This window comes from Melanerpes formicivorus, unplaced genomic scaffold (genome assembly GCF_026170545.1).
Source record: "Melanerpes formicivorus ecotype bairdi unplaced genomic scaffold, bMelFor1.0.p_v2 SCAF_12, whole genome shotgun sequence".
NCBI lineage: Eukaryota > Metazoa > Chordata > Aves > Piciformes > Picidae > Melanerpes > Melanerpes formicivorus.
The window spans coordinates 8,818,492-8,846,383 of record NW_027142364.1 but is presented as its reverse complement, the minus strand read 5'-3'; the positions used below and the strand labels follow the sequence as shown (position 1 = coordinate 8,846,383).

General features: G+C 52.1%; 1 protein-coding gene across 2 annotated transcripts; it reads left to right on the top strand.

Annotated features, from left to right (window-relative positions):
- The first annotated feature begins 235 nt into the window (after positions 1 to 235).
- On the top strand, positions 236 to 26,813 carry IGF2BP2 (insulin like growth factor 2 mRNA binding protein 2). Of its 2 annotated transcripts, XM_068145197.1 has the most exons (17): positions 236 to 548; positions 1,094 to 1,154; positions 8,711 to 8,759; positions 9,143 to 9,194; positions 9,790 to 9,853; positions 15,039 to 15,311; positions 19,219 to 19,353; positions 19,751 to 19,873; positions 20,165 to 20,300; positions 20,478 to 20,606; positions 21,405 to 21,425; positions 22,805 to 22,873; positions 23,045 to 23,161; positions 23,417 to 23,491; positions 23,729 to 23,860; positions 24,428 to 24,541; positions 25,105 to 26,813. In XM_068145197.1, the coding sequence occupies exons 1-17, from the start codon at positions 359 to 361 to the stop codon at positions 25,198 to 25,200; spliced, it is 1,836 nt and encodes a 611-aa protein (XP_068001298.1). In that variant the 5' UTR covers positions 236 to 358; the 3' UTR covers positions 25,201 to 26,813. The 2 variants fall into 2 exon arrangements, with proteins under 2 accessions (XP_068001298.1, XP_068001299.1); XM_068145198.1 differs by lacking the exon at positions 21,405 to 21,425.
- The last annotated feature ends 1,079 nt before the right edge of the window (positions 26,814 to 27,892 follow it).

Here is a 27,892-nt window from a genome sequence, read left to right as displayed (position 1 = left end):
CAGGAGAAGAGCTGACCCCGACCGCTGGTTCCCCTCCACACACCCCTCAAGACTGGAACATCCAGGCTGGTCCCCACGTAAGAGTTTTTGCTGCTCCACCTGCTTCCGACTCCCGCTACCCTACGGGGAGGCTCAGGGGCCGGGCTCCCCGTCCTGGCGGGCGGAGGCGGCGGGCTGGGCTCGGCTGGCACAGCTCCGCCCCGCCCGCTACCCGCCGCCCTTCGCAGGCTGTTGCGGGGCTAGGGCAGGGGTAGGGCGGGTGGCGCAGAGCCGGACCCTCCCGTCCCCGCGTCTCTACCGGCCGCCGAAGGCGGGGAGGAGCCGGGAGAGCGGGGGTGGGGGGGTGGGGTTGCTCCCCATGAAGCGACGGAGGATGAACAAGCTGTACATAGGGAACCTCAGTCCCGCCGCCACCGCCGACGACCTCAAGCAGCTTTTTGGGGAGAGAAAGCTGCCCCTGGCCGGCCAGGTCCTGCTCAAGTCGGGTTACGCCTTCGTAGATTATCCGGACCAAAACTGGGCCATCCGGGCTATCGAGACCCTCTCGGGTAAGCCAGGCAAGGGAGCCCCTACCCCCTCAACACCAGCATCCCAGGGCTCTCCCTCGCCTGCGCGGGGGCTCCCCCATCCCGCTGACCTCGCTCCCCAGACATCCCGTCGGTCCCCGTCCGTGTGTGTCCCCCGCCTCATTCTCTCCCTTCCCTCCTTCCCGCGGCCGCCCTAGCTCTCTCCAACATCGGGTATTTTTCGCTGATTTTTTTCTTCGATTTTATTAAGAAGCGATCGGACGCGGAGCCCCCCGACCCGCCGCCCCTCCGGCACCCGTTCCCCCCTGGGAACCATTTTACGAGGTGCCCTGCTCGAACTCCCCGGGGGCGCGGAGCAAAGGGCGGCCGAAGGGGCGGCTGGGGGCCAGCGGCTAAGGAGGCGCAGGCAGAGCACCGGCAGGGCGGGTGCGTGCAGGCCGGGGCGGCGGCGGGAGCAGACGACTCCGGGGCGGGCATGGTAGTGGCAGTTTGAGGTCGGATTTGTGTGTGGGGAGTTCGGGGGTGGGCTGCCCAAGGTGATGCTGAGCGCCCCGCTCTCTCCGCAGGGAAAGTGGAGCTGCACGGCAAAGTGATGGAAGTGGACTATTCCGTGCCCAAAAAGCTCAGGTAACTCCTTGCCGCCACCACCACACACCCCACCCCTCAGCCGTGCCACCGGGCCTGGGGGAGGAGGGTGGGAAGCGCCTGGAGCAGGGAGAGGGGGAGGCGGGAGTCCCGCCGGGTTTTACTTTCGCTCTGGAAAGCAGAGGCGGGGTAAGGGAGCTCCCGGCGCACGACGAAGCTCCTGCGGGGGTCCCGGCCGAGGGGGGTGGTGGGTCTGGTCCTTTCCCGGACCTGGTGCCGGGCAGTGGTTGCTGGGCGTGTGGGCACTCCCAGCCAGTGTGAGTAGAAAACTGCCTCTCGGGGATTTTGGCAGGGGTTGTTTGCTTGCTTGCTTGGTTGTTTTTTTCTTTTTATTTTGGGGGGTGGGGGTGGTGGTGGTGTATGAAAAACGCTCTTTTTCCCCCCTGCTTTCTCCTGGGGTGAGCTGGGAGTTACACCCAGGGAGGTTGTGCCCAGCAGCGGGGCTTCCAGCGGCGTGGGAAGATGCTGTTTTTAAAGTAATTCAGCAATTTGCTTTTCCCAAATACCCGGAGGATACCAACCCGCGACGCGCTCGTACATTGCGTCGAAGCGTGCCTGCCGATTTTCCTCAGGGCTGGGGAGTCCCGGCACCAGCTACGCAGGGACAGGGATCCGTGTGTTTGATAAGAGAAAATCAATCCCAGGACCGTGTTGCGTAGCTGCCTTGTCACAAGATTGTTCCACCCTCAGCGTGTGCTGGGATAAAAGATCTGTGTGCCGGAATAAAAAGCCTGTTGGATGAATCTACAGGCTATTTTGCTGCTGCATGGTGTGGAGGTTTGGCCTCTGGTTGATGCTGGAGTATTAATTGTGGAATTACGAGGGGAAAGGGGGGGAATGCTGTTGTGTAATTGAGGCTGGGTGGCGGAACAGCTTGTGCCCAGCATCACGTGTGCCAGAGCAGGATTTCTTCGGCGGGGATCACACGTTGTCTTACCTTAAAAATCTTCAAAAGCAAGCAAGAAAATAATCCCAGCTGTAATATTGCTAAGCTAGATCTTTGCAGCCGCCTTAGGCTGCTCTAACTGATGACTTTTGAGAGAGTGATGGATCCAGCAATGGGGAATTTGCGATGATAGTGTGGACTCAGAACTTGACCTTTACCACGTATGAAGAGGATGTAAACAAGGAGTTCATCTTTATCTAGGTTCTCTGCCAGGCAGCGGTCCCCCTGCTTACCTCCATGAGTTTTAAAAGAAAAATCTCTTCTTACTTAAACAGCCCAGAAAGAAATGCTGATTTATTTTGCATCAGGCTGTTTTCAGCTGCCTCCAAATTTTCTTTTCCATCTCAGCTCCTACATTTCTCCAGATTATTGAGATCTAATGTAGCCTTTGGTTTTTTTTTCTTTTCACAACTAAAAAAATACATTAATTGATCTATCCAGTTAGGAAGGCCATGCCTTTGCCTCGGACTATAGAATTTATTTTCATAATGTGAGTTTTTGGCAGGGAGCTGAGCCTCACGTGGTCATGTTTTAGTCATCCTCCCCCTAAATTTGTAGAAAATCCAATTTTTGTAGTTGTGGTCAAGTTCCAGAGCATTGCTGGGAGTTCACAGAGGGGGTTCAGATGGTGAAATCCTCCAGTTATCTAAATGAGGTTGTGCTTTAATTGGGTTTGGGGAACCTGAGCCCCTCTTGGCTCTCATCCCCCAGCATTTCTGTGTCACGGGGATGGGAACCAGGAGGTGCTGATGCCAGAGGCTTGCCCTCTCTGCCCAGATTCACCTGGAGTGCTTTATTTATGTAACCAAATCTAATATAGATGTGTTTCACCGGTGCATTCAGACACACATAAATACGGTTCGGTGAGAAACGAGCTGCAAAACACTGTCGACATCTCGCCCCCCATGGTAGGAAGGGGAAGGGATTTCCTCGAGGTGCTGCTGGGAGTTGCTGGCTGGGGGTTGTTTCTCTGAAGACAGGAATTAAGGGTGATGGTGGTGGGAAGGAGCCTGAATGCTTCCTGCTCTGCCTCGCACAGTTAAAAATCAGCCATTCTGCTGCTGTACAAAGGCTTTAGGCTGCTATAGGAAGGATCCAACAGTGTCTCAATTGTTGTTTCCCTTGTACATACTGTATTGTGCCTTGGAGAATGAAAGCAAAAAACCCAAAAACCCCTTCTCTTTTAATCAACATTTTAAAAACTGGAATTAAATTTTACATTGATTTTTAAATTCAGCAGAGATTGCTTTTATTGGCTCAGAGCAGGACAATTCAAGCCCTCTTGAAGAGTGTTTTGTATCTCAGAGTGTGGTGGTGAGGGAAGCATCAGCATCTTTCTTCTTTCAGATAAACTGTGCATCTCTGAAATACTTGAAAGTTCTGTTAGTGGGAAAGAAAGATGTAAAAAAAAAACCCAAAAAGCAACCCCAAAGCAAACCAGGATTTGCTGTGAAATGTGGGAAGTAAAACCCAGCCACCCCAATGCTGACTTCTATACAAGGACTGGGTAAAAATGATGTCTAAAGTGGTAGGGGTGTAGCAAAGTGCCATTTAGTGTCTCCAAACCACTGCAAATCTCGTGTTCCCAACTGCAGAGCTGCCTCTGAATTTCTGCTGTCGTCTTCAGCTGTGAGAAATAGAAGCATCTGAAGAGCAGGGAGTGGAAAGCTGATGGAGAGAGCTTGGGCTGGAAATCTTTATAATAATACTTTTTAAAGAACCAAGAATTTTTGCTGTTGTAGTAAATGGCAAAACTTGGGTGGTTTTGTCCCAGACAGTGGTTGCTGTGGTGGGGTAGTGATGCAAATGCCTGCCAGCTTTGCTGGGGGTGATTCTACAAGTCCTGCAGGATTGTCTCCCTATTTTCAAAGGAATTATTCTTAAACAAGTTTCCTGTCCTGAACATCCACTCAGTTCTTGTTTCCACACATTTATTCTGGTTGGGTTTTGCTGTTGGTTGGTTTGGTGTGTTTCTGGGGTTTGGGTGGGTTTTCTTCCCTATTTATTCATCTGATTCTTCACACTCCCTTGTTTTGAAACCCAAAATGCTGGCGATGTTAGGGCTTGGAATAAATGTGCAAGCCCCTTTGTCTCCTCATTGGCAGCCCATCTTTTCTTTCCTTTTTGATTGCACATCATTAGTGGGATGCTTAATGAAGGGAGAAGAAATCCTTGTGCAAACCAGTTGCTTTGCCAGCAAAATCCACCAGCACCCATGTGCATGTCTGTCTCTAAATACAGGAAGACCAGGGGAAGCGCTCTCACGGCTCTCTGGTTCTAACAGCTCTGCTTTAAACAACCAAAAAAAAGCCTGAAGAGCAATAAGAGATTTATTTTTCTTCTCCAGCTGCAGCATGGGGAGGATTTATTTTGTTTTGCCAAGAAAATTCAACTTGCTGGAGGTTTTCTTTTTTATGGTATATGCTGGATAGCACCAGGCTGAAAATTGGGGGTGCTGAAAGTGGGGCTGCTCCCAGCCCTATATATACACCTTCAATATATTTTAGTTGCTTTTATGCTTCTGTTGCTCTCTATACACATATATAAAAATATAAACAAATGTATGTTCATATGTTTTATGTCTGTAACAATAAAAGATACTTTATATAAAGGTACTATATATATAATACTTATTTTTACTTTATAAATACACAAATATACATCAATTAGATTTTTTAATATATATATATCTTTAGAATCACAGAATCATTTTGGCTGGACAAGACCTCTAATTTGAGTCCAGCTATTATCAAGCAATCTGTATGCACACACATAAAGAAAACACTGCCAGGGCAATGCTGGTGGCATGACACACTCCTGCTGCCTGCTGGGTGGGCAACAGGTTTTCCGTAGATCCCAGATGCTCAGGAGAAACCCCTTGGAGGTGATCCTTTCCTAGGTGGACTCTAGTGCTAGTTGTGCTACTTGGTGTATTCTCAGAACGTGGCTAACTGGGAGCTGGTGGCATTTGCCTTGTTTTATTTTTCTTTGGCTGCCTTCTCACTTGGTTCTTTGCCACCTGCTGGGATGCAGGGATGTGAGCAGGGTGGCATCGGGGGTGGGAGTGGAGTGGCATCAAGGATGGGAGCAGGATTGTGTTCTGGATGCAGACAGGAAGGATGTTGAGGGGAGACCAAGGACATTAATTCCCTATCATTTTCGTTGGTTTGTAGTTCCTCTGACAGTTCGAACTTGCCCTTTTGCCCTGTCCTACCCCTACTCACTGCCCAGCCACTCTCCCGGGGGTGAGGCAGGTACTGGGGCAAGGATGGTTCGATGGCTGTGGCTGACAGGAGACAAAAGCACGGCTCGGCAGCTCTGCACGTCGCTTCCATGCCCAGCACACGGGGGGCTCGCAGCGTGTGGAGCTGGCGGCCATGCTCCTGCACAGGGCTTGGTTTTTTTTCTCCCCACCTGCTTGTTTGTTTTGTTTTGGGTTTTCTCCAGCCCCTTTCACTCCCTTACTCATCAGTCTTGAAAAGCTGTGGCCAGATGAGACGTCGTTTCCCATTGATCCCTGTTGTTAACACATCCCCAGCTCGGGGGTGTATCCATCACCTGCTGCCCTTGCCGGCCGCCCCCGCGCAGTCCCTCGGCAGGTTGCTCATCCTGCGGAAGAGGACAAGGCTTTAACTGGAACGGATTTTAATTCCTTAAGAGCGTCAAGGCAAAACCCCTGGGCTGGGAGAGGATCTGGAGCAGACACGTCTGCGATGCTCTTGGCAACTGGTTGAAACTGGGGCAGCTCTTTAATGCTTATCCAGCCTGGTGCTGACGGAGCTGTCGCTTGTTAAGATCCACTGCTGGATTGGGTTGGGCAAGAGCAAAACTTGTCAAAGATGACCCTGAGAGACCAAAAAATATAGGTAATAAGAAAGAGACACAAACCCAACAGCTGCTTGAATCCCTACCTGATTAGGGCAGTGTTCCTGTCTCATCCTCCCAGCTGCTGGGTTTGAAGAATTAAGGTGGGACTGAGTTTGGTCCCCAGGTGATGACCACCATCAGGTTTTTTTCTAGACGTTTTCTTGTCTGGGACAAACATTCTGTAAAAGCAGGCAGGGCTGTGGGGGAGATGGTTGGTTCCCAGTATGTTTCCCCTCTCTTAGTTTTTACCTGTCTCTCTTGGAATAATGATACTTATTGAAAGCAGGAGCTGTCAGGCAGCGCTTTCTCTACTCCTCAATACTGGTCTGAGATAGAAGGTGGCTTTATTACAGTAAGATATTACAAAGCTTAATTAGGGGAAAAAAACCCAAAATGTCAGAAACCCCCAAAAAACTAAACTTTTTCTTCTTTTCTTTATCAAAGAGTGGTGGTCCCATCCCTTATGTACCATGTTTAAGCTGGCTTAGCAAAATTGAGTGTCTGGTCCCCAAATGCTTGTGCTGAGGAAAGAAGCTCCTCTGGAACAGGAGACCAGGGGGTGCTGGGTGGTCCATGGAGCTGCTTTCTGGTGGGCAGGGGAAGGATGGACAAACACAGGGAGGGCTTGTGGAAATTGGGCAGAAGGTCTGGTGGCTTGGTTTTGTTTCACATCTTCATCTGAACTTTGCTCTTCTTCCTCTGTGTCCCTGGATTTCTGGGGTGGCCATTACTTGTTATTTCCCTGGGAGCTATCGTAAGAAGGACACAGAATTGTTGGAGTGATCCAGAGGAGGGCTACAAAGATGATCCAAGGGCTGGTGCACTTCTGCTGTGAGGATAGGCTGAGGGAGCTGGTGGTGTTTAGCCTGGAGAAGATTCCAGGGTGACCTTCCAATAGCTGAGAGGAGTCACAGGAAAGCTGGAGAGGGACTTTTCGTAAGGGTGTCTAGGGACAGCACAAGGGGGAATGGTGTGAAGCTGAGGGAGAGTAGGTTTAGACTGGATCTTAGGAACAGTTCTTCAGTATGAGGGTGGGACTCTGGAATAGGTTGTCCAGGGAGGTTGTGGATGCCCCTTGCCTGGAGGTGTTCAAAGCCAGGCTTGAGTAACCAAGTTTAATTGAAAGGCCTCTCTGCCCATGACAGGGGTTGGAGTAGATGATATTTGAGGTCTCTTCCAGCCTAAGCCACCTATGATTGCCTGAGGATGCTCCAGATTGCTGCAGGTATTTGGTAGCATCCCTGTAACTGTGTTACTTATGATTCCCCCCCCAATTCAGTTTCACAGGGCAGATGGTTGTCCATCACAAAGTTCTGGCTGTCCTGTGCTATTAAATCAGGAGCAAGAGGAGCATGCTGATGATGTAGGGGAAGAAGGATCACATGCAGCACACCAACCTCCAGTGCTGCAGTGTGTGTCTCTCCCTAGCCCTGACTGGTTTGGGTCTTCATGAAAGTCAACATTTCCTCCTGTTCTTGCCTTAGTGTCTGGCCCATTGCTGCCTGGAAAACTCTGTTTTCCAGAATTGTTTGCAGAGGCTCAGGGTGCATCTCTGTAGTGAGCAGCTAATGCAGGGACCAGCCTTGCCACTTGGGCCAGAGTTTGAAGGTCTTGTTTTCCAGCTGTTGAACACCACCAATGGAATCAGGGTTTTGGGTGTTGATGGTGTGCAGGTGAGCAGAGCTCTTCCCACCTCCTGCAGATTTGGCCCAAAGGCTCTGGGTGTTGCTGGCCGTCAGCTGGGCCTGTTGGTGGCTGGTTTGCCTGTCCCCAGGTAGTGGTCAGGCTGGTTGTACCAGTCCTTCCAAGCATCCTTCTTTTGCTTGTCCCAAGGCAAAACACAGCTTCATAAAAACAGCTTCCAGTTGCCAAAACCTGGCTGTGTGTGTGAGGTGGGCTTGGTTAGAAAACTCACCTCTGATTCTCTTTCTGGGAGAGGTGGTCTGGCTCCGCTCTGACCAGAGCCATCGGAGCGGGACCAGGTGAGATCATGCCTGCAAGCATGAGTGCTGATCCAGGTGGACAGTAGATGAGCTCTTGGCTTGGCTGGATCCTCTGTAGATTTGGATGTCTCAAAACTCCCCACTGCCCAGCTATGTCTTCTTGCAGCCAGGCTGGGGAGGTGTTTGGTGGCTGTTACCTCTTGGGAAGCCTTTGCAATGCTTCCTTTGCATCCATCTCCCAAGGCTGCACCTCAGTGAGGTTGGGAATGCACCCACAGCCAGGTTGGGTGTGTTTGCCATCTCAAAGGGCAGGCCTTGGGGGATGTGTTTAGATTTCTCCATGGAAAGCAGCCCCACATTGCTTGGAAGTGGTGGGCATCAGCAGAATGCACCTTTGGAGTGTCCACCTCAAGGGACAGCAGGGCTAGCCCTGGTGGGTCTTGTGGTCCTGTCCCCACCCAGCTGGCCAGCCCAGGGCACTGCTGTCAGGGGGATGCATACATCCTAGCTCTGCCTGTGTGGCCGTGACTGTGCAGAGGCTGTTTTCAGGTTTCCTTGGTAGCCAGAGGACAGAGCATTCTGGAGACAGCTTCGGCCCCAGCAAGTGGCAACTGGGGTGAGGCTGGCAGAAAGCTTTCCCTGGGAATGAGCTGCTCCAGCTCAGCTTGAGGAAGTGAGATGCTTTGGCAGGCTCTCACCAGCTGCTCTCTGACTCATATAAGGCCTTTGTGCTCTTGCCATGCTATGCCTGCAGACCCTAACCCAGGGATTTGTCTTTGCAGGAGCAGGAAGATCCAGATCCGAAACATTCCCCCCCACCTGCAGTGGGAGGTAAGAAGCAGATGATCCTAAACCCATCCCATTCATCGTTTCCTCCATCAGCTGTGCTGAGCAGCATGAGTTGTGCTGCTGGAGTATGTGGCCTGCACACAAGCCAGTGTGTGCAGTAGTCCTGGGAGAGAGGTGGAGCATGAAAAGGAAGCTCCATGTCTGGCCTCCTTTTGGGTCCCTGAGCCATGGGTCAGCTTTGAGGAGTGGGGATGATCACTGGGATAGGGGGATGAAGGTGGATGAAGGAATTTAAGCAGCTGGGTAATGCTGGCTCTTTGGAAGGTGTCTGTGAGTGAAGCAGGTTCTTCCCCTGTCTGCTTCTTTCCTGTCCAGAAGCCTCTTCTTCATGCTTCACCTGCCCCATTTGTTGTTCTCTGCCACAGGTGCTGGATGGCCTATTAGCTCAGTATGGGATGGTGGAGAATGTAGAGCAAGGTAAGATGGTTCAACATGGTCCTGATCTATGTAAAGGTCCCAGTGCTGCTCCCAAGCATTGCTCGTGCCAGAGAAAACTCAGGAGAGTAAAACCTAGTTTTCCCAGTCATTTGTACTGGAGTAAAATGGTTTTCCCTGTGGACACAAGCCCTGCTGGCAGAGGTGGGACCACCTGTCTGCTGGCAGGATATCATGGGCTATCAGCCCCATCCCCAGGGCTTCTGGTTGCTTGAAAATTCAAAACCCAATTGTCCCTGCAAGCAATAATGAGCTGAGGGTTGTTTGGGGTCTGCTGCTGTATTGGTGATGTCCAGCTGTACATAATTCTTGGCAAGGGTGGCAGGATCTGGTCATGGCACCTTCTGGTCCTTTGCCAGTCCAGCCCACTCCTTGTAATGGTGGAAAACAAACAGTGCACAAGGATGCACACTGCACAATGGCTGGGGCTGTCCCCTGTGGGACAGGCATTACCCTTCCACCATCTCCACTTGAATGGTAGAATCACTGGTGAATCCTTGGTGGGAGGAAGCTGGGAGCAGTGGCAGTGTTGCTCTCCCCCCTTGCTCTAACTCCTCTCCTCTTGCTTTTTCCCCAGTCAACACAGACACAGAAACAGCTGTTGTTAATGTAACTTATGCAACTAAAGAAGAAGCAAAAGTGTAAGTGGGGTTTGTTTCCTTCTGTCTGTATTTTAACACTACTCAAAGTTTTCCTGAAGAATCTGGGATACCTTCCAGGATTCTCCTTGTCTCTTACAGTGTGAGCTTCAAGTGCCTTGAGGGTTCTCTGTGTATCTTCTCAAGGTACAGCAAGAAGATGATGGGTTTATCTTGAGCTGTGTCATCTTGTGTGTCTTCTGTCAGCTCTCTTTATCCCACTGATGGGCAGTCTCCTTGCCTTCTTTTGCATAGGAGATGGAATTTCTTGTGGTGTTCCATCATACACACACAGGTCCTGCTGGTCCAGCTTGGAGCCATCAGCCCTGTGGTTGTCCACTCTTCCTCTTGCCTTCTCTTTGTCATTCCCAGGGACATGTCTCCCAGATGTACTGTTTTGCAGTTCCCTTTGGACACTGAACTTCCTGCAAGGGCCTCTGCAGGGGTGCAGTGTTCTTGTCTTAAATGAGCAAAGTGCTCTAGAAAGCTGAGGGTCAGGTTAGAAAAGCAGTTTGTCAAGGAGTTGTCTTCCTGGGCTGGAAGTCCGGACCTAAACTGGGAATGCACTGGATTAATTGCCAGTCTGAACACCCAGCCTGAGCTGGGTGGAATGTGGTGAAGAAGGTGGGAGAGATGCTGAAGAAATGCTGCTATGATGGGTCATGTAAGGGTGCTCCACCATTTGGGGTAAAATTCAAGCTGGAGACCACAAGCAGGCAGAAACTGTCACCTCCTGCTTCCTGCAGTCAAGAGAAACCAGCTGGTCAATTATGTGTGCTTGCAGCCCAGAAGGCACCTCTGTCCTGGGCTGCATCAAATGAAGGATGACCCTCTGCTCTGGTGAGACTCTACCTGGAGTACTGCATCCAGTTTGGGTGCCCCCAACACAAGAAGGACATCAAACTGCTGGAGTGATCCAGAGGAAGCCACAAAGATGATCAGAGGGCTGCAGAACCTCCCCTGTAGGGACTGGCTGGGAGTATTGGGGCTGTTTAGCTTGGAGAAGAGAAGGCTCCAAGGAGACCTTAGAGCAGCCTTCCAGTATCTGAAGGGAGCTACAGGAGAGCTGGGGAGGGACTTTTTACAAGGGCTTGTAGTGACAGGATGAGGGGCAGTGGCTTTGAGCTGGAAGAGGGGAGATTTAGACTGGAGATTAGGAAGAAATTCTGTACAGTGAGGGTGGTGAGACACTGGAACAGGTTGCCCTGGGAGGTCATGGATGCCCCCTGCCTGGAGGTGTTCAGGGCCAGGGTGGACACTGCCTTGAGCAAGCTGATCTAGTGGGAGGTGTCCCTGCCCATGGCAGGGTGGTTGGAACTAGATGATCTTTAAGGTCCCCTCCAACCCAAATCATCACGTGATTCTGTGACTTCTAAAAGGCTGTCACAAAGTTCTTCTGCCATGGAGAGGAGAGGGCCTTTGAGTGGATAAATAACTGGTTAGAGGAGGTGAGAGGGAGCCACAGGTTCATGGCCAGTTTCTGCAGGAAAGTGGAGCAGCAAAGGAAAATTATCTGCATGTCATGCAGCAGAGTTGGAAAGAAATGTCACCCACCAAGAATTGTAGAATCACAGAATTGCTAGGCTTGGAAAGGACCTCAAGGATCTTCTAGTTCCAGCCCCCCTGCCATGGGCAGGGACACCCCACACTAGATCAGGTTGCTCAGAGCCACATCCAACTTGGAAAGGATGTGATGAGGCTGTGCATCAGGGCTGCCATAGCCATCAGAGGAGAACAGTACAAGTTAAGGGTTATTTCCAAAGTGTAAGGATGGTTTCAAGGAGACCACTTTGTTCTGGGCTTGTGAATGACTTAGCTCTGTGCTAGAGACCGACCCTAAGCTGGCTGTGAGTCCATAGTGAGCTCATCTCGTACTTAGTCACCGGGGTATTTTTGATGTGACCAAGAACCAGGCAGATACTATGCAAGGAAGAGCCTTTGCCAGAGTCCATTTGTAGATGAGTGTTGCCCTAATTCCTCATCAGGGTTGACCTGTCACAAGGTTGGACTTGCAAGGACAGACATGACAGAATCAGTGTGGTTGGAAAAGATCTTCAAGATCATTGAATTCAGCTAACTCTGCCAGGGTCACTACTACACCATACCCTTGAGTGCCATATCAAGATGGTTTTTAAATACATCCAGGGATGAGGATTCAACCACTTCCCTGGGCAGCCTGTTCCAATCTTAGAGAACCCTTTCAGTATTGAAGTTTTTCTTTATGTCCAACCTAAACCTCCCCTAGCATAACTTGAGGCCTATCAGATGCCTTACCAGTTGTGACTTGTGAGAAGAGGCCAGCACCCACCTCACTGCAGCCTCCTTTCATGGAGTTGTAGAGATCAGTAAGGTCTCCCCTTAGCCTCCTTTTCTCCAGACTAAATAACCCAAATTCTCTCAGCTGCTCCTCACCAGACCTGTTCTCCAGACCCTCACCACCTTTTTTGCCCTTCCTCTGGACCTGCTTCAGCACCTCAATGTCCTTCTTGGAGAGAGGGGCCCAGACCTGAACCCAGTACACAAGGAGTGGCCTCATAAGTGCTGAGTCCAGGGGCCAGTCACTTCTCTAGTTCTGCTGGCCACACTATTGCTGATTGAGGCAAGGATGCTGGTGGCTTCCTTGGCCACCTGGGCACACGCTGGCTCATCTTCAGCTGCTGTCAATCAGCACCCCCAGGTTTTTCTCTCCCAGGCAGTTTCCAGCCACTCTGCCTCAAGCCTGGACCCAAGTGCAGGACCCAGCAATTGGCCTTGTTGAATCTCATCCCATTGGTCTTGGCCCATGGGTGCAGCCTGTTCAGGTCCTTCTGCAGAGCCTTCCTACCCTGAAGCAGATCAACACTTCCACCTAACTTGATGTCATCTGCAAACTTACTGAGGGAGCTCTCAATCTCCTTGTCAAGATCATTGATGAAGGCATTAAAACAGGAGTGGTGCCAGCACAGAGCCCTAGGGAACACCACTTGTGTCCAGCTACAGACTGGAGTTAACTCCATTCCCCTCCACTCTCTGGGCCCAGCTATCCAGCCAGTGCTTGATCCAGCAGTGTATGCTCATCCAGGCCTAGGGCAGCCAGTTTCCCCAGAAGGATGCTGTGTGGAACAGCATCAAAGGCTCTACTGAAGCCCAGGTGAAAACCATCCACAGCATTTCCCTCATCCACCAGGTTGGTCATGTCTTGTCATAGAAGGAGATGGGGTTTATTAAGCTGGATCTGCCCTTCATGAACCCATGCTGACTGGGCCTGATCACCTGATTGTCCTGTAAATGGTGTGTTATGGCACTCAAGATGATTTATTCCATGACCTCTGGCACTGAGGTCAGACTTACAGGTCTGTACTTCCCTGGATCCTCCTTCCAGGCTTTCTTGTAGATGGGCATCACATTTGGTAATCTCCAGTCTGCTGGGACCTTTTTGGTTAGCCAGGGCTCCTGGCAAATCGTGAGGAGTGACTTGGTGAGCACGTCCACCAACTCCTTCAGCGCCCTTGAGTGTAATCTATCTTGCCCATAGATTTGTTCAGCAGGTCACTCACTGTTTGCTCTGGAATTATGGAGGTTTCCTTCTGTTCCCCATCCCCATTTTCCAGCTTGAGGGGCTGGCTGCTCAGCAAACAGCTATTGAAGACTGAGGTGAAAAAGCCATTCAGCACCTCGAGCCTTCTCCTTTTCCTGAGTCACTGTGTTTCCTTCTGCATCCAATAGAGGATGAGATGCTTCCTCCTCCTCCTTTTGTTGATAATGTGTTTATGGGAGCTTTTTTATTCTGTTTTACAGCAATAGCTAGACTGAGTTCTAGAGTTGGTCCTTGGCCCTTCTAATTTTCTCTCTGCATAGCTTCACTGTATCTTTGTAGTTCTCCTGGGTGACTCATCCCCTTTTCAAAGGCCGTGGACTCTCCTCGTGTTCCTGAGCTCCAGCCAAAGCTCTTCATTCAGCTGGGCTGTGTCTTCCCCACCATGGTGATGGCCTGCTCCTGAGCTGTTCAGATTTCCCTTCTTGAAGCATGCCCAGCCTTCCTCAACTCACTTGTCCTTCAGGATGGCCTCCTAAGGGGCACTGCCAGGTGGTCTCCTGAACAGGTCAAAGTCCAGCAGGGAGAATTCTCTGGCCTCCTGAACCAGCATTTCAGAGTCCTCCTTGGGACTGTTGGACTGGCTGTGCTGGATGTGCTCTAGCCTCAGCTGGCCAGTGGAAGGTGGTGTGGACCACAGATAAACATAACATGAGCTGCTGTGTCTTGGGATGTATGACAAGGACAGGTGAAGACTGTCACCAGCACAGCAGTGCTTGATGCTTTGCAATAAGACACTTCAGGGTTAGAGAAGACGCTGAGATGAGTTGCACTGAATAAGGCATTGGTTGCAGGTGGTGCTCAGCAGCTTGATGCAGAGGCAAGTGATAGGAGGAAAGGCCAGGGTGGCTCCTGGGTATGTGTGTTGGTATGTTATGATAGGAAGAGGTGAAAGGAAGACCTCAGCAGAGAAATCAGACAGCAGGGCCCTGTGCTGATTTTGGAAAGGGGCAGCAAAGCTGCAGAAGTCCGCACTGGATGTGAATTTCAGGCCTGGAAAGGAACTGCTTGCAGTGGTTCATTCATACACCTGCTTATATGTATCCAAAGTGAGATGTGGTAGGAAGGAGGAGGAAATATGGCTGAAGCTATCACTGCTTGCAGAATTCATCACACTGCTGAACAGGGGCTTGAGGGGGATGAAGAAGTGTGTTGCACTCCCAGTCTCGCTGAGCTGGAAAGGGATCGAGACTTCGCGATAGAGAGGCACCATAGGTCACATCCTGCTCCTTGGAGCAGCAGCTCTTACTTGAGCCCTTCTGTCACCATTTCCATATCCAAAAAGCCCACAAGAGTATTTCCATGCTGTGTGGTAGCTTATGGCCAGCATTTTCCCCAGGTGGAGTGGCAGACCCTCAGACTAGCATCCCACCTCCACTGTGGAGACAAACTCTGCTAGCCCTGGGGTCACCCACTTGGAAGGGAACATTGCCTCACCGTGCTATGGGGCTTGCATGGGGAAAGCGGGGGACTCCGGCTTCCTGTGGCTGCCTTCTCCAAACTGGGAAGGGAGGAGGATGCAGGGCTGGGGAGGGCAAGTCTACAAGGGCAGGTGCTTGGTGTATGGGAGATACACCCATTGGAAAGCCCCTCACCGCTTTCCCCACCTTGCAGAGCAATTGAGAAGCTGAGCGACCACCAGTTTGAGAACTATTCCTTCAAGCTTTCCTACATCCCGGACGAAGAGGTGAGCTGCCCTCCACCCCCACAGCGATCCCGCCGCGGGGGCCACTCTTCCAGGGAGCGGGGCTCCTCCCCAGGGGGCTCCTCACAGCCCAAACCGCTCGAGTTCCCACTGCGGATGCTGGTGCCCACGCAGTTTGTTGGTGCGATCATAGGAAAGGAGGGCTTGACCATAAAGAATCTTACTAAGCAAACCCAGTCCAAGTAAGTACCACCAATGGTTTTGTTTCCTTCCATAGGGTACTCTAGGTCTGTGGCATGGATCCTCCCTGCTCTTGGGGCTTTGGGGCGCTGGCTAGCGCTGTTTTCTTGGGCTGCAACCCTCCTGGGATGGTGGCAGAACCCAGGTCCTAAACAGTTCTTGCTGGCCGGGGTGATCTGCTCGCAGCAAGAGGGGGATGCACATTTGAACAGACCAGGAAGGGGCCACCAAAGCTTGATCACCACAGCGTCTGGGGCCAGGGATTTAGGGAGAAATGGCAAATTCTGGGGATAAAGTGCTGAAGAGGGATCCAGGGTACAGTGGTTGATGCCCACATGGTGCTTGCCCTTGGGAATTTTCATCCCACAGCACCCTGTATGGGCTAGGGCTGTTATAGGGGAGAGGGGCACCATGGGAGCAGAGCCCTGCCATGAGAAGGATGAGCTCTTTGTAAGTTGGAAGCCTTTCTTTTTTGCAGTCTAAGACTTTTTTTTTAAGACAAAAAGAAAAGGGGGACTGCCTTGCCAAAGTTTTCCATGTTTCTCTTGTCAATGTTCACATTGATTTCACCTCTGATTTTCTGCATGGTTTTCCTGCATGCTTTGTTCCTGCCCAGATTTGTGTGTGTTTAACCCAAAGCTGTCTTCTGCCATGCTCATTATCCTGAACCTGTTGATCCCACAGGATATAGGACTCCTGTACCAGAGCATCCTCCAGGGCATCCTAGTTCTTGGACAAGCTTTTAGAGGCAGATGGTTTGGTCATAGTACGTCTGCTTGATCAGGAGGTAGGAAGATGTGCCGCTCTGCAGCTGAGCGAGCCAGACAACAGTGCAGGCTTGCAGGGAGAGGCCTGTATGGAAAGGGGGTAGATGCACAGGGAGAGGAGCTCTTGGAACCTGGTTTGCTCTAGAGTGTGGTTGCTGTGAGCTGGTCCTGGTTGGCTGCAAGTCCTTCTTCTCCAGGTGAGTCCCCTGGTGTGATGTGCAGTGGGCGTAGTTGTGTGCTCATCACCCAACCATGGATGATTGCCCTGAGCCCAGGGAGAAGGTGGGAGGCACCAGATGCCAGTTTTTCCCAACCATGAGGCCAAATGCTGTCATCAAGCAGCCAGTTCTGCCTGACCTGAAGACCTAGTGCTATGGAGGAAGTCTGTGCTCTGTGCTCTTACCTCTCCTGACTACCAGAGGAGGCCCTGTGCCATGGTGGGCCACCACCTCCACTCCAGCCTTGAGCAGAGGAGACCTCATGCACACTCAACCTGATCAGTCATAGGAGACTGCTGCCTTCAGCTGGGGCTGTCAGCCTGCAGCTATTTCCCTTCTCAGGCCACCCTCACCCACCAGTGTGATGATCCTGGGGACAAGGGTGCTGGTGACATCCTGTTGCCTGGCTCTTGATTCTGCCCAGAGTTGCAACGCTGGCTCCTGGATCCCTCAGGTTACATAGGACTCTACCCCTGTCTTCATGCACAGTGATGCCCAGAGATTCCCCTAAGCTCCAGGGGACAGAACTGTTCCCAGGCTGAGCCATCTTTTTCTTTGGCTGGGGAGAGCCCACACAACACTGCACAGTGACTGCAGCAGCTCCTGTAACTTAAGGAGAAGAGGACCATTGCTACCAAGCAGCTGTGGGGCCAGCAGGACCCTACATGCACACTGTACTGTCCCTTTGAGAGAGGCTGTCAGGGCTACCACTCTGAAATATTCCTGGTGTCCCTACTAACGTGTCTTGAAGGTTTTAAATGCTACACCATGGGCAAACCTGCCCTGTTCCTGTCCTCCCATCCCTTCAGCTGCTCTGGTCTCCCCTGCTTGCAGCACCATGGGGTCCCAGGCATCTGCTGATGGGGTGAGGGTTTGAGGGTCCGCTTCTCCATCCTCCTGGCAGAGTGAAGTTGTGCAGCAGCATCACTGGGATGTGCTGGGAAGTCTAGAGCTGTCCTCTGCCCTCCAGCTCCTTGTGGAGGGACATGCCTGAATGCAGCACTTCCTTCCTGGTGCCCCATCTTCTAGAGCTTCTGCCTGTACATCCCAGTTTGGGATTTGTTGGAGGTCAGCCAGAAATCTAGCCCATATCCGTCTCCTGGGCTTGTCCAGGGTACTTGTCACTTCTGTGCATCCACTCAGCTCTTGGCCCTTCTTCAGAACAAAGGCTCAGCTACATGCCCTGTCTCCACCAGGCTCAACTGCTTGTGGGTTCAAGAAGCTGCCACACTCCTGGCTGTGGGGTTTGTTGGGATGGATTCCTCACTGGTTCCTCTCTGTCTGGAAGCATCAGCCTGGTGTGTGACGTTGCAGCCACTGCTCTGCAGCATGAGCCTGATGTTGTTTCTTGTGGCACCGGTTCATGCATTTGCCTTCTGCCCAGTGCCTGCTGGGCACTGCCTCTGAAGGAACAGATCCTCCAGGCCAACCAACCTGGTGGAGCTCCACAGCTGGGAGAGCCTTAGAGTGTGTCACACAACACATAACTGGGTCACTGTCTCCAGCATCTCATTGCACAGTCCAGGAAGGATCAGTCTGCTGCCTGAACAGCTCTGGCTGAAGGGCCTGAAAAGGGGATCAAACTATGTCTTGCTTCAGTCTTCATGCTCAGATGAAACCACTGTAGGGTCCCTTTTGAAGCTGGTAAGGTAGGCTCTTCTGTTACATCAGGGAAGGTTCACCCAACTGCACCCCACTACCTGTAAATGAACCATTGCTGTTTCTACACAGTGCTTCATGAGCTCCTGGAGGAGCTGATCTGTGCAAACCCACCATGACCCTGCAGCATCAAAATGTGGTGCTGCTTAGGAATGACTGCACCACAGCCCTTGGCCTTGCATGCACAGCAGCACCCATGAACGATCCCAGTCAGGATGGGGACCTCTTGTGAAAACAAAGAGGAGGCTGGAGGGCACCACGTTGGAGCTGAGCGCTGGTGGCATGCACTGAGTGGCTTGGGTGGCCACTACTGCACCTTCTGAGAAGATCTGGGCCAGCCCAGCCCTGGCTGCAGCAGTGACAGGGAGGCCGAGGTGGTGGCTGATGGCAGGATGGCTGCATGGCATCATCCTCCAGTGGGAAGAGCACACAGATTTGTGTGGAGAAGATGGAAAGGTCGCTTACCTCTGTTCTTCAAGACGTGGTTGGCATGCAGGAGTCTCCTACCCTGCTTTCCTCTCTCCCTCTCTCTCAGGGCCTTGGCCAGGTACGGTTGAGCAGTGAGGAGTGAGCTGGAGGCCCATGCCTCCTCCCAGCCCTGAGCTGAGGGGAGGAGCAGAGCAGCTAAGCACGGTCCCTGCAGGGTGCAAGGGACAGCTTTCTGGTCTCCTGTGGAAGGAAGGGCGTGAGTATAAGAGCTGTTGTTGACGTGTGCCTCCAGTGTGACAAACGCTGCCTGTGGGTAAGTTGCCTTCTGTCCCAAAGGGGACATGGTGGTCGTGGCAGCTGCTGCTTGCCAGACAGCCTCAGGTGTTGTGCAGAGAGAGGCTGAGTTTGGAAGGGATCTCTGGAGTTGTCTAATGTGGTCTGCTCCCAAGTGGGAGTGGCATCGAAGATGACAGACCAGATTGCTGAGGGCTCTGTCCGTGAGGGCTTCATGCACCTGAGGATTTGTCCTCTCTGCTCTTGATGCATCATTTGTCATTCATTGACATCCCTCAGCTGCCAGGCTGGGTTATAAAGGTGATTGTAGCTCAAATCTGATCTAAACCAACTTGAAGTGAAACACTACCTGGGCTTGCATGGGACCAGGTGACAGTAGGGTACATCAGTGAGGCCTGGCTTCACCCCAGAGCTTGAGCAGGTATTGAAAGGAGCTTTTCCTGTGAATAGCAAGTTCAGCTCCTGAGCTCTCCAAAGCCTTTGTGTGACATGACAGTAGGCCCATCTCAGGGAGTTCTTCTCTGCTGGCTGTTCCCTTGTAGGGTTGACATCCACCGGAAGGAGAATGCTGGTGCTGCTGAGAAGCCAATCACCATCCATGCCACACCGGAGGGCTGCTCTGAAGCATGTCGCATGATCCTTGAGATCATGCAGAAGGAGGCTGATGAGACTAAATTGTAAGTTCCCCTTGCCCAGTGAAACTGGTGGGTTTGATGGAAGGGAGGTGAACTCAGCCATCAGTGGAGAGGCAGCCACCTTCTGTCACTCCCCAGCCACTGAAGGAATCTAAGAGTTTCAGAACAGACTCATGGGTCACTTAACTTGATAACTTCTCCATGATGGTGGCCCCAAAGAGTTGTGCAGGGAAACTTGGAGAACAAACCCCCATGAAATACAGATGTGGCATTGGGCTTGGGAAATCCCTGAGTTCCCATTCCTCAGAAACCGAGGAGATAGCAGTGGTCAGAAACAGCGGTGGTTCTGCTCCTTCCACCACGTCATTTGTGCTTGCTACTGGGAGTTGGTTTCCTGGAGAGGTGGAACCTTTAGATACATTTTCTTACTCTATTTTAGGGCAGAAGAGATTCCCTTGAAAATCTTAGCACACAACAGTCTGGTGGGGAGGTTGATCGGCAAGGAGGGCCGCAACCTCAAGAAGATCGAGCAGGACACGGGTACAAAGATCACCATCTCCCCGTAAGTCCTGCTGAGCACCAAGCCTTTCCCCCCCATCCAGCGTGGGAAGGGCAGCGCTGAGACCAGGAGACAGCAGTTGTGGCCTGCTACACGTGTTCCCCATCCCGGGTGGGCGTTCCTCATGCCAGCTGAGCAGCGGTGTTGGGCAGAGCGAGGGCCTGTGGTCCCACACTGTCTCAAGGGGAAACTCTCATCTTTGATTGGAGTTTTCCATTTGATTTTAACCTCTTTTGTGTTTTTTAAACATAAACCCAAAGTGTGACTGCATCTCCGGGTCTGTCTGTGGGGTAGTTTGCAGGATTTAACCATTTATAACCCCGAGCGGACCATCACGGTGAAGGGCAGCACAGAGGCATGCTGCAGTGCTGAAGTGGAGATCATGAAGAAGTTGCGAGAGGCCTACGAGAGTGATGTGGTGGCCGTTAATGTAAGCTCCCAGCCCTCCCACCTGGGCTGCCCCTGCTGAGGTGGCCAGAAGAAAGCTGGGGGGGCAGTCGTTACAGCAAGGGTGGGCCCGCACCCGCCATGTTCACGCAATGTGGTGAGAACCCCACAGCGTTCACTCTGTCTTTTACATGCTTCTCTTATGTCTTTGCTTTCCCAGCAACAAGCCAACCTGATCCCAGGACTGAACCTCAGTGCTTTGGGCATCTTCTCCTCAGGGCTGTCTGTGTTCCCATCCACCCCAGGAGCCCGAGGGTCTGCAACAGCCACCCCATATCACCCGTTTGCAGTAAGTGCAAGAGGCTTTGGGGTGCATGGGACACATTCTTAGGGGCAGAGTGGTCTCTCGACTCTTCCTGCTTTATTTCTTGGGGCTTGGGTGGAGTCTGTAGCTGGGGGAGCCCTGATGGGGAGCCTTGAACAAGAGCTACAACTCCTGACTGTTTGAGGAAGATGCTCATCACAGCAGCAAAATGGACAAGATGAGGAATGAACATGGTTTATCTCCTGCTAGTGGTTTGTCCCTGCTTGGAGTTAGCTCTCCAGGAAGGTTGCATTGTTCTGTTTAGCACAGTTCAGCATCGAAGTCCTGTGCCTAAGGACTGGCCTTGGCCCAAGGGCACTGCTCTCCGAAGGTGGCTGGGGACAATCTGTGCTGATGCCAGCACAGAGAAACCACATAGATGGTCTTCACTCCTGGCCCCAACCCCACCACTGGGTTGTCATGATCTAGCCTTGATTGTGCTGTGTGTGTCTGGCATCTGAAGGGCTGTGCTTGCTGAGGGTTGATCTTCACCTGGTTTTATATGCAAGGCTTTTCCTCTTGCTTGGGATGCTGTGTCTGCCGAGACCTGGGAGAGAGCAAGCCTGGGAAACAGTTTCCCAAACATTGAGACTGCAGACAGGCAGGGTTGGTTCAGTATCAGGAGAAATGCCACCCAGAGTGCTGACAGAGAAAGCCTACCCTCTGCCCAGTTGCATCTGTGGAGCTCTCAGCAGCCCCCCAGGCTCTGGTCTGTCTCTGTCAGCCTGAGCACTGCACAGCTTGATTCACTTGTGCTGTTTTCTTTTCCTGGCAACGCCACAGCCGAGCAGTCGGAGGAGAACGGTGAGTGCCAGGCTGGTGGTGAGGAGGGATGGATGAGTGTGATGTGTGTGGTGGCCCTGGAGGGCAGCCAGGAGGTCTGTCTGTGCACTGCCATGGAGGGGAGGAGGCTGTGCTTGCGTTGGCAGGCTTTGGGAAGCGCCTGCTCGAGTGGTTGTTGGTGTGATAGAGAGCAGCTGACCAGGCCTTCTGAGAGCTAGTGTTCAGTGTGGGCTCCTTCACCCCAAAGCTCTGGGTAGCCTTTTCTGAGGCACCCTGGTGAAGCTAAGAGGAGCAATTGTTGCTGCCATATTTTTAACTTTTTGTTTTTAAACAGTAAAACAAAGAGCTGGAAAGAAAAAATGCAAAGGAAACCAGCTTGGTTCTGTGGCAGCTCCTTCCACCCCAGGACTTTGTCTCTCTCATGGTCATTTCTTCCCACGTCCATGGCAGGACCTGAGTCTAGTGGCTGTAGCCTCCTTAACTTGGAGATCTAGGGAGATCTAGGGACCTGGCAAGGATGGAGGATGAGGAGGGAGCTGGGAAGGTGTCCACCTTAGCCATGAGAACCATCTGGGCAGGAGAGGACATGTTGGTGTAGGAAACATGGAGCAGCCTGTGGCCAAAAGTATGAGTTTGGTGTGAGGAGCAGCACAAAACCTCAGTGTGGCAGGTTTAAGAAGAAGGCCAGGAGCAGCATCTGCTGTGGGCAGGGGAGCTGGGTGTCCTCCACCTGAGTAACCACGCTTTACAGGGAGTGTCTGATTGCATTGCCCAAACCCAGAGTGGGAGAGTTGTGTCTGTTGCCAGGAGAAATGTCTGAGGTACTTGAGACACAGAATAGTTGAGGAGGGGTTGGGTTGGGCTGGGGTGCTGACACACACCCACTGCTTTCTCCCTGTCCCCATCCCAGGTCTTGGGAGAGTATCTTCAGCCTTTCTTTTTTCTTCCTTTGGAGCTGGAGAAGGGGAACGGTGACAAAAGTTCATTTCTCACCAAACCTCCACCTTCTCCTCAAGAGACTGAAGGTGGTTACAGCACAGTTTGGGCTTTCCAGGCTCACAGCTGCTCTGTAAGGCAGCAGGGGCAGGATAAACACCAGCAGGATACAGCAAAAAAACCCCAACAATAGCAGCAGGGAGGGACTGGGGGAAACTGGGACTTCCCATCCACTTCCCAGCCCCCTTTTGCTGTGTGGCAGGCACAGGATCCTGGCTGTAGCTCACCCCAGTACTCCCTTGGGTGTACCTGCTCCCCAGGAGTTTCAGGCACAGATGATTTGTCTCCATGTCTCTTCCAGGCTCAGAGTGGTGACATGCTGCTCTGCATCAGGCTAGGGGGTGGCTGGGAGGGGACTGGCACGTTGGGGATATCACTGACCCTCATTTTCTCTCTGACCACAGAGCTCTTCAGCATACCTCTCAGGTCGGTATGGAGCCCCTCCAGCTGGCACCTTCCCCCATCAGCACTCTGTAAGTGCCCTGGCATCCCCCTGCATGAGACCTTTGCTTGGATGTCTTGGGAGGGTGGGCACGTACATGTCTGGGGTGGGCAGATACTGGCTCTGGGATGCTGGGAGGGGGGCAGTCACCCTCTGCTCCAGCTGGTCCCCTGACCATCTTGCTCTTCCGTGCCCTCACAAGCTGCCGGAGCAGGAAGTTGTGAACTTGTTCATCCCGACGCAGGCAGTGGGGGCCATCATTGGGAAGAAGGGGCAGCACATCAAGCAGCTGGCACGGTTTGCTGGTGCCTCCATCAAGGTGAGCAGGGCACTGTGGGGCTGGTCCCAGGCTTCATGTCTCGATTTCCCTATCCTACTGCTGAGTGCAGCGAATGGGAGCCCTTAAGAAGTGGTTTTGATCCCCAAACTAGTAGAAACTCACTCCTGCAACACACTTGTTATCACCTCTGCCTGGGTGAGAAAGGATGCTCCTTCATGGGAAGATGTCCCTCCTAAGGGAGGTCTTGTCAGAGCAGGGTCATACTCATGCCCTTTCTTCCCCATCCCGCTGCAGATCGCCCCGGCAGAAGGTCCTGATGCCAGTGAGCGGATGGTCATAATCACAGGGCCACCCGAGGCTCAGTTCAAGGTATATTTGCCATGGGCTTGGGAGGATGCTCAGGGGCAATTCAGAAGCATCTCTCTGGTTGCTGCTCTGCTGCCAGCTTGGATTTGCCTCTCTGAGTGCCTGGAGAGCTCTTCACTTGGTTCCTTGGTTTCAGTGCTGCTTGTTGTCAGCACATTGTCCCTGTTGGGTGGAGGGCACAGCAGACAGCGTCCAGGACTGCTGCCTGGTGGTTTTTACTTCTCTTCTGTCTCTCTCCAGGCCCAGGGCCGAATATTTGGGAAGCTGAAAGAGGAAAATTTCTTTAACCCAAAAGAAGAAGTGAAGCTTGAAGCCCACATCAAGGTGCCTTCCTTTGCTGCTGGCCGTGTGATAGGCAAAGGTGGTAAGACGGTAGGTAAGGGGTGCCAGGATGCTCCCCTGTGCCCCAGGACTGAGCTGGGCAGAGATGGGCATCACCCTGTCCACCTCATGGAGCAAAGCCACTGTTACTGTGCTCAGTGATCACAGTAACATCTTGACCCCAGCCCTGTATCCTGGTGGTGGCTCTTGTTGGGTGGTGACCATGCCAAAGCCAGAGTGCAACCCAGGGCAGCCTGGTGCCATGTGCTGGCTCAGAGCTGGGGGGTGATGCCCAGTGACAGGACAAGGGGCAATGGGTGGAAATTGAGGCATCAGAAGTTCCATGGAAACGTGAGGGCAATTTTTTTGACTCTGAGGGTGACAGAACACTGGAACAGGCTGCCTGGAGGGGGTTGTGGTCTCCCTCTCTGGAGATATTCAGAACCCACCTGGATGAGTTCCTGTGTGACCTGGTATAGGTGATCTGGCTCTGGCAGGGGGGGTTGGACTAGATGACCTTTTGAGGTCCCTTCCAGCCCCTAACATTCTGTGAGGGGCAGTGAAGAATTTTGGCTCTTCCAGAACAAAACCTACCCAGGACTTGTTTGTTTGCTCCAGGTGAATGAGCTGCAAAACTTAACTAGTGCAGAAGTCATTGTGCCACGAGACCAAACCCCAGATGAGAACGAGGAGGTCATTGTTAGAATAATTGGGCATTTCTTTGCCAGTCAGGTAAGCTTTGGTCATGTTTCTTCTGGTACTCCCAGCCAGTTTAATCCACCAAGGAAAGCTGCTGAGCACATTGCTGCTTTGAGTATCCTGCTGCTCTGCTTTGGGTGGTGCCTGTGCAGCCACTAGATACTAGAAGTGGTGTGGCAGCTCTGCCAGCACAGCATTAAAATCAAAGATGGGCTTGACTTAGCTAAAAAAATACATCTTAGACACCATGCATTGTGGCACCCAGGGTGTGAAACAGCTCCTCCCTGGTGTCTGTGCCAGCAGGGAGCTCCTGCAGGTACCTGCATCCCACCTGGGTGCACATACCACGACCTTGCTTGAGTGGGTGGTGGCACCCCAAAACTCAGGCTCTTGAGGAGTGAGAGGAAAAGCACCAATTGAAAGCCTGCAGTGCTCCACTTAGAGCTGTGTGGGAGCAGAGTGACTCCTTTTGCACAGCCTTAATTGAGGCTTTGGAGGGTGACAAGCAGCAAGATGCTGTTGCAGCTGGGGGACAGGGAAGAGTGGCTGTTCCTGGTACCCATCCTGACCTCCATGTCTTTGTCCTTCCTCCCAAGACTGCACAGCGGAAGATCAGGGAAATCGTACAGCAGGTGAAGCAGCAAGAGCAAAAACACACTCAGGGAGCCCCAGCCTCGCAGCACAGCAAGTGAGGCTCCCCCTGCTGGCCAGCACCGCCCGATGAATGTAACCACACCACCACCGGACCGCCCCCAGCAGGTCAGAGGAGCAAACCAAAGACCTCCCCGAGCCTCTTTCCCACTGCCAGGGCGCTGCGAGGATCTGCAGTGGAGAGGTGCAGGGAGGCCTCTCTCCATCCCACAGCCTCCCCCTTAACTCTTATCACTTCCTGACACAATCCCTTTAGTTGGACTAACATAGGCCGAGCAAGTTGTGTATTTTTAATTTCCCAAGAGCCACCTGCTCCCAGCCAGGCATGGCTGGAAGAACTCTGTCCCCAGCACGGGGGCAGGGGGGGCTGCAGCCACAGGGCTTGATGCACACTGATTTTTAGAACGAATATATCAGTAACAAAACTAACAGCGGGGGTTGAGGGTTGGAAGAAGGCTTTTTAATCTTTTATTTTTTTTCTTAATTTTATTTTAAAGTGGTCTGGGGAAGAAGGATTTTTTATTTTTTAGCAAAAGAGCAAAAGCAGGCTTTTCTAGAGTTTAAAGGAAAGGAGCTAGTCCATTGGTTCTCTAATGCACAGTAGAGCAGAGATGTAGGAGTGCCAGCGAGAAAAGAAATAGGAGCGTTGCAAAGCAGTTCCTCAAAGGCTTTGAGAAGAGCAGTGCCTGTATGAGCCAACAGAAGGGATACCGTCTCCTCCAGGAGGAATCTCTCTCACATGCCCTTTCCTCTTTGCTTCACAGAATCTAAAACTGGGGTTTGCATCTGTTCTGCCCCCCCTTTCTGTCTGTCCCTCTTTCTCTGCGTCACTGCCCCACACACAGCAATGCTGGGCGCTGACAGCCCTGGAACACGAGGGGTGGCACCGGCCCTGCCCCCCTGCATCTTTGGGGGAGTACCTTTGTGGCAGGGAGAGGAGGGTAACATGGGGGGGGGGGCGGGGGGAAGGAGGGAAAACCCGAGATACACAAGAGGGTGCAAGCCCCTGGGCTGGAAACACAGCTAGCAAAACTATTTTGGACTCGAAGGCCCAACCCCACGTGACACCATCTACACACACACAAACTACCTCAGGTTTTCGTACCTCAGCACCTTGCGCTTGTGTTTCCCTCTTAAGGAGATTTTTGTATGCCTTGTAAAACTGATAGTTGGAGCATTTTTTTATTTTTTTAATAAAAAAAAACAAGTTGGAAAACTACCTTGATCAAGTCAGCTGCGAGGCGGGAGAAGGAAACCCTCCCCTCTGTCCCAGAGCTCTTCCATCGTCTCCTTCTGCCAGCTGAGAGCCGGTGGCCGTTCCTTCAGAGAAAGCTTGAGAAACGTTTGGGGAGAAAAAAGAAACCCCAACCAACAAAACCACACACATGCAAAAAAAAAAAAAAGGAAAACAAAAAAAAAAAGGCAAAAGAACAACCCTAAGGAAAGGGAAAGAGAAAAAAAGCCAACCCTGAGCAGAAGCGGTTGAAGTCGAGGGCCAAGAGGAGGGCCAGGCGCAACGTGCCACCAGCTGCGTGTGCCGGAGCCAGCGCCGGACCCTGGGGCTGTGATGTGATGTTTTTCCTCTACTGCAAAGTTTTCTGTGAAAACCCAACCCAATGGCAACAAAAAAAAAAGAAATACATCCAGCTAACAAGAGCCTGAGCTCGCTGTCTGTTGCTTTCTTTCAAGTGCCTTGTGTTTAGTCCTGGCCCTGCTGAGATGGGGGTGAGGGCTTCTCCACAGCTACCTCCTTTCCCAGCCTGCAGCACTGGGCAGCCGGAGCGGAGTTGCTGCAGGGTAAAGAGGGGAGGATGAGTGGAGAAGTACTTTTTCAGTCCAGGCATCACCAGGTGGAGCTTTACCCTTGGGGAGGTGTTGCCATTACAAAGCCACCTCTTCCCCACAGTAAACCAGGGTTCGGGCCTCTCCCCCGTCACTCAGCAAAGCCAAAGTGATGCTGTGGCACTGCTGCAGGTAGTAATGGCAGGCTAATTATGCTCATGGAGCTGCAAAACTTGGTGCCCCTGCCCAGTCCCACACTGCTCTGCTAAGCACCACCATCTCACCAGCCACAGGGAGGAGGCCACTGCTAGAGTGGGTGGAAGGGCAACACTGAAAGGGGAAAGGACTGAAATGGAGCTTTGTTGTCCCTTGTGTGAAATGGTGGCAGAGGTAGGGCTGTGCCTGGGCATCATGTGGTGGGCTGATGGATGCCATGATGAGGGAAATAAGCCCCCAGAGCTGTGCTCTTTCCCTCCCACCCATCAGCTGCTGAGTAATTAGTGTTGCTGGGAAGATGGAAGTTGGGTATGAGGAAAAATTCCTTTAAGAGTGGTCAGACACTGGAGTAGGCTGCCCAGGTAGATGGTGGAGCCACCATCCCTGCAGATGTTTTGAGAACCATGTGGCCATGGCACATTGGGACATGGGTTAATGGCCAGGGTGGTGCTGGGTTGATGGTTGGACTCGAGGTCTTTGCCAACCAAAACAATTCCATGACCCTTTATAGAAAGAAGTGTTTGAAAAGGTGGCTTCCCAACCAGCTCTGGGGCGATGTTTCCTCCATGCTGGTAAATTAAAGACCTGGAATCCTAATACAAAAAGTGGAAAAAAACCCCAACAAACAAATACAAGAAAAGGAAAAACGCCAAGATTAAACTAAACTAAGCTACCTAGGTCTGACCAAACCAGAGTGAACACTGGCCCCAGCTCTTCATCTGGCACTGACATGTT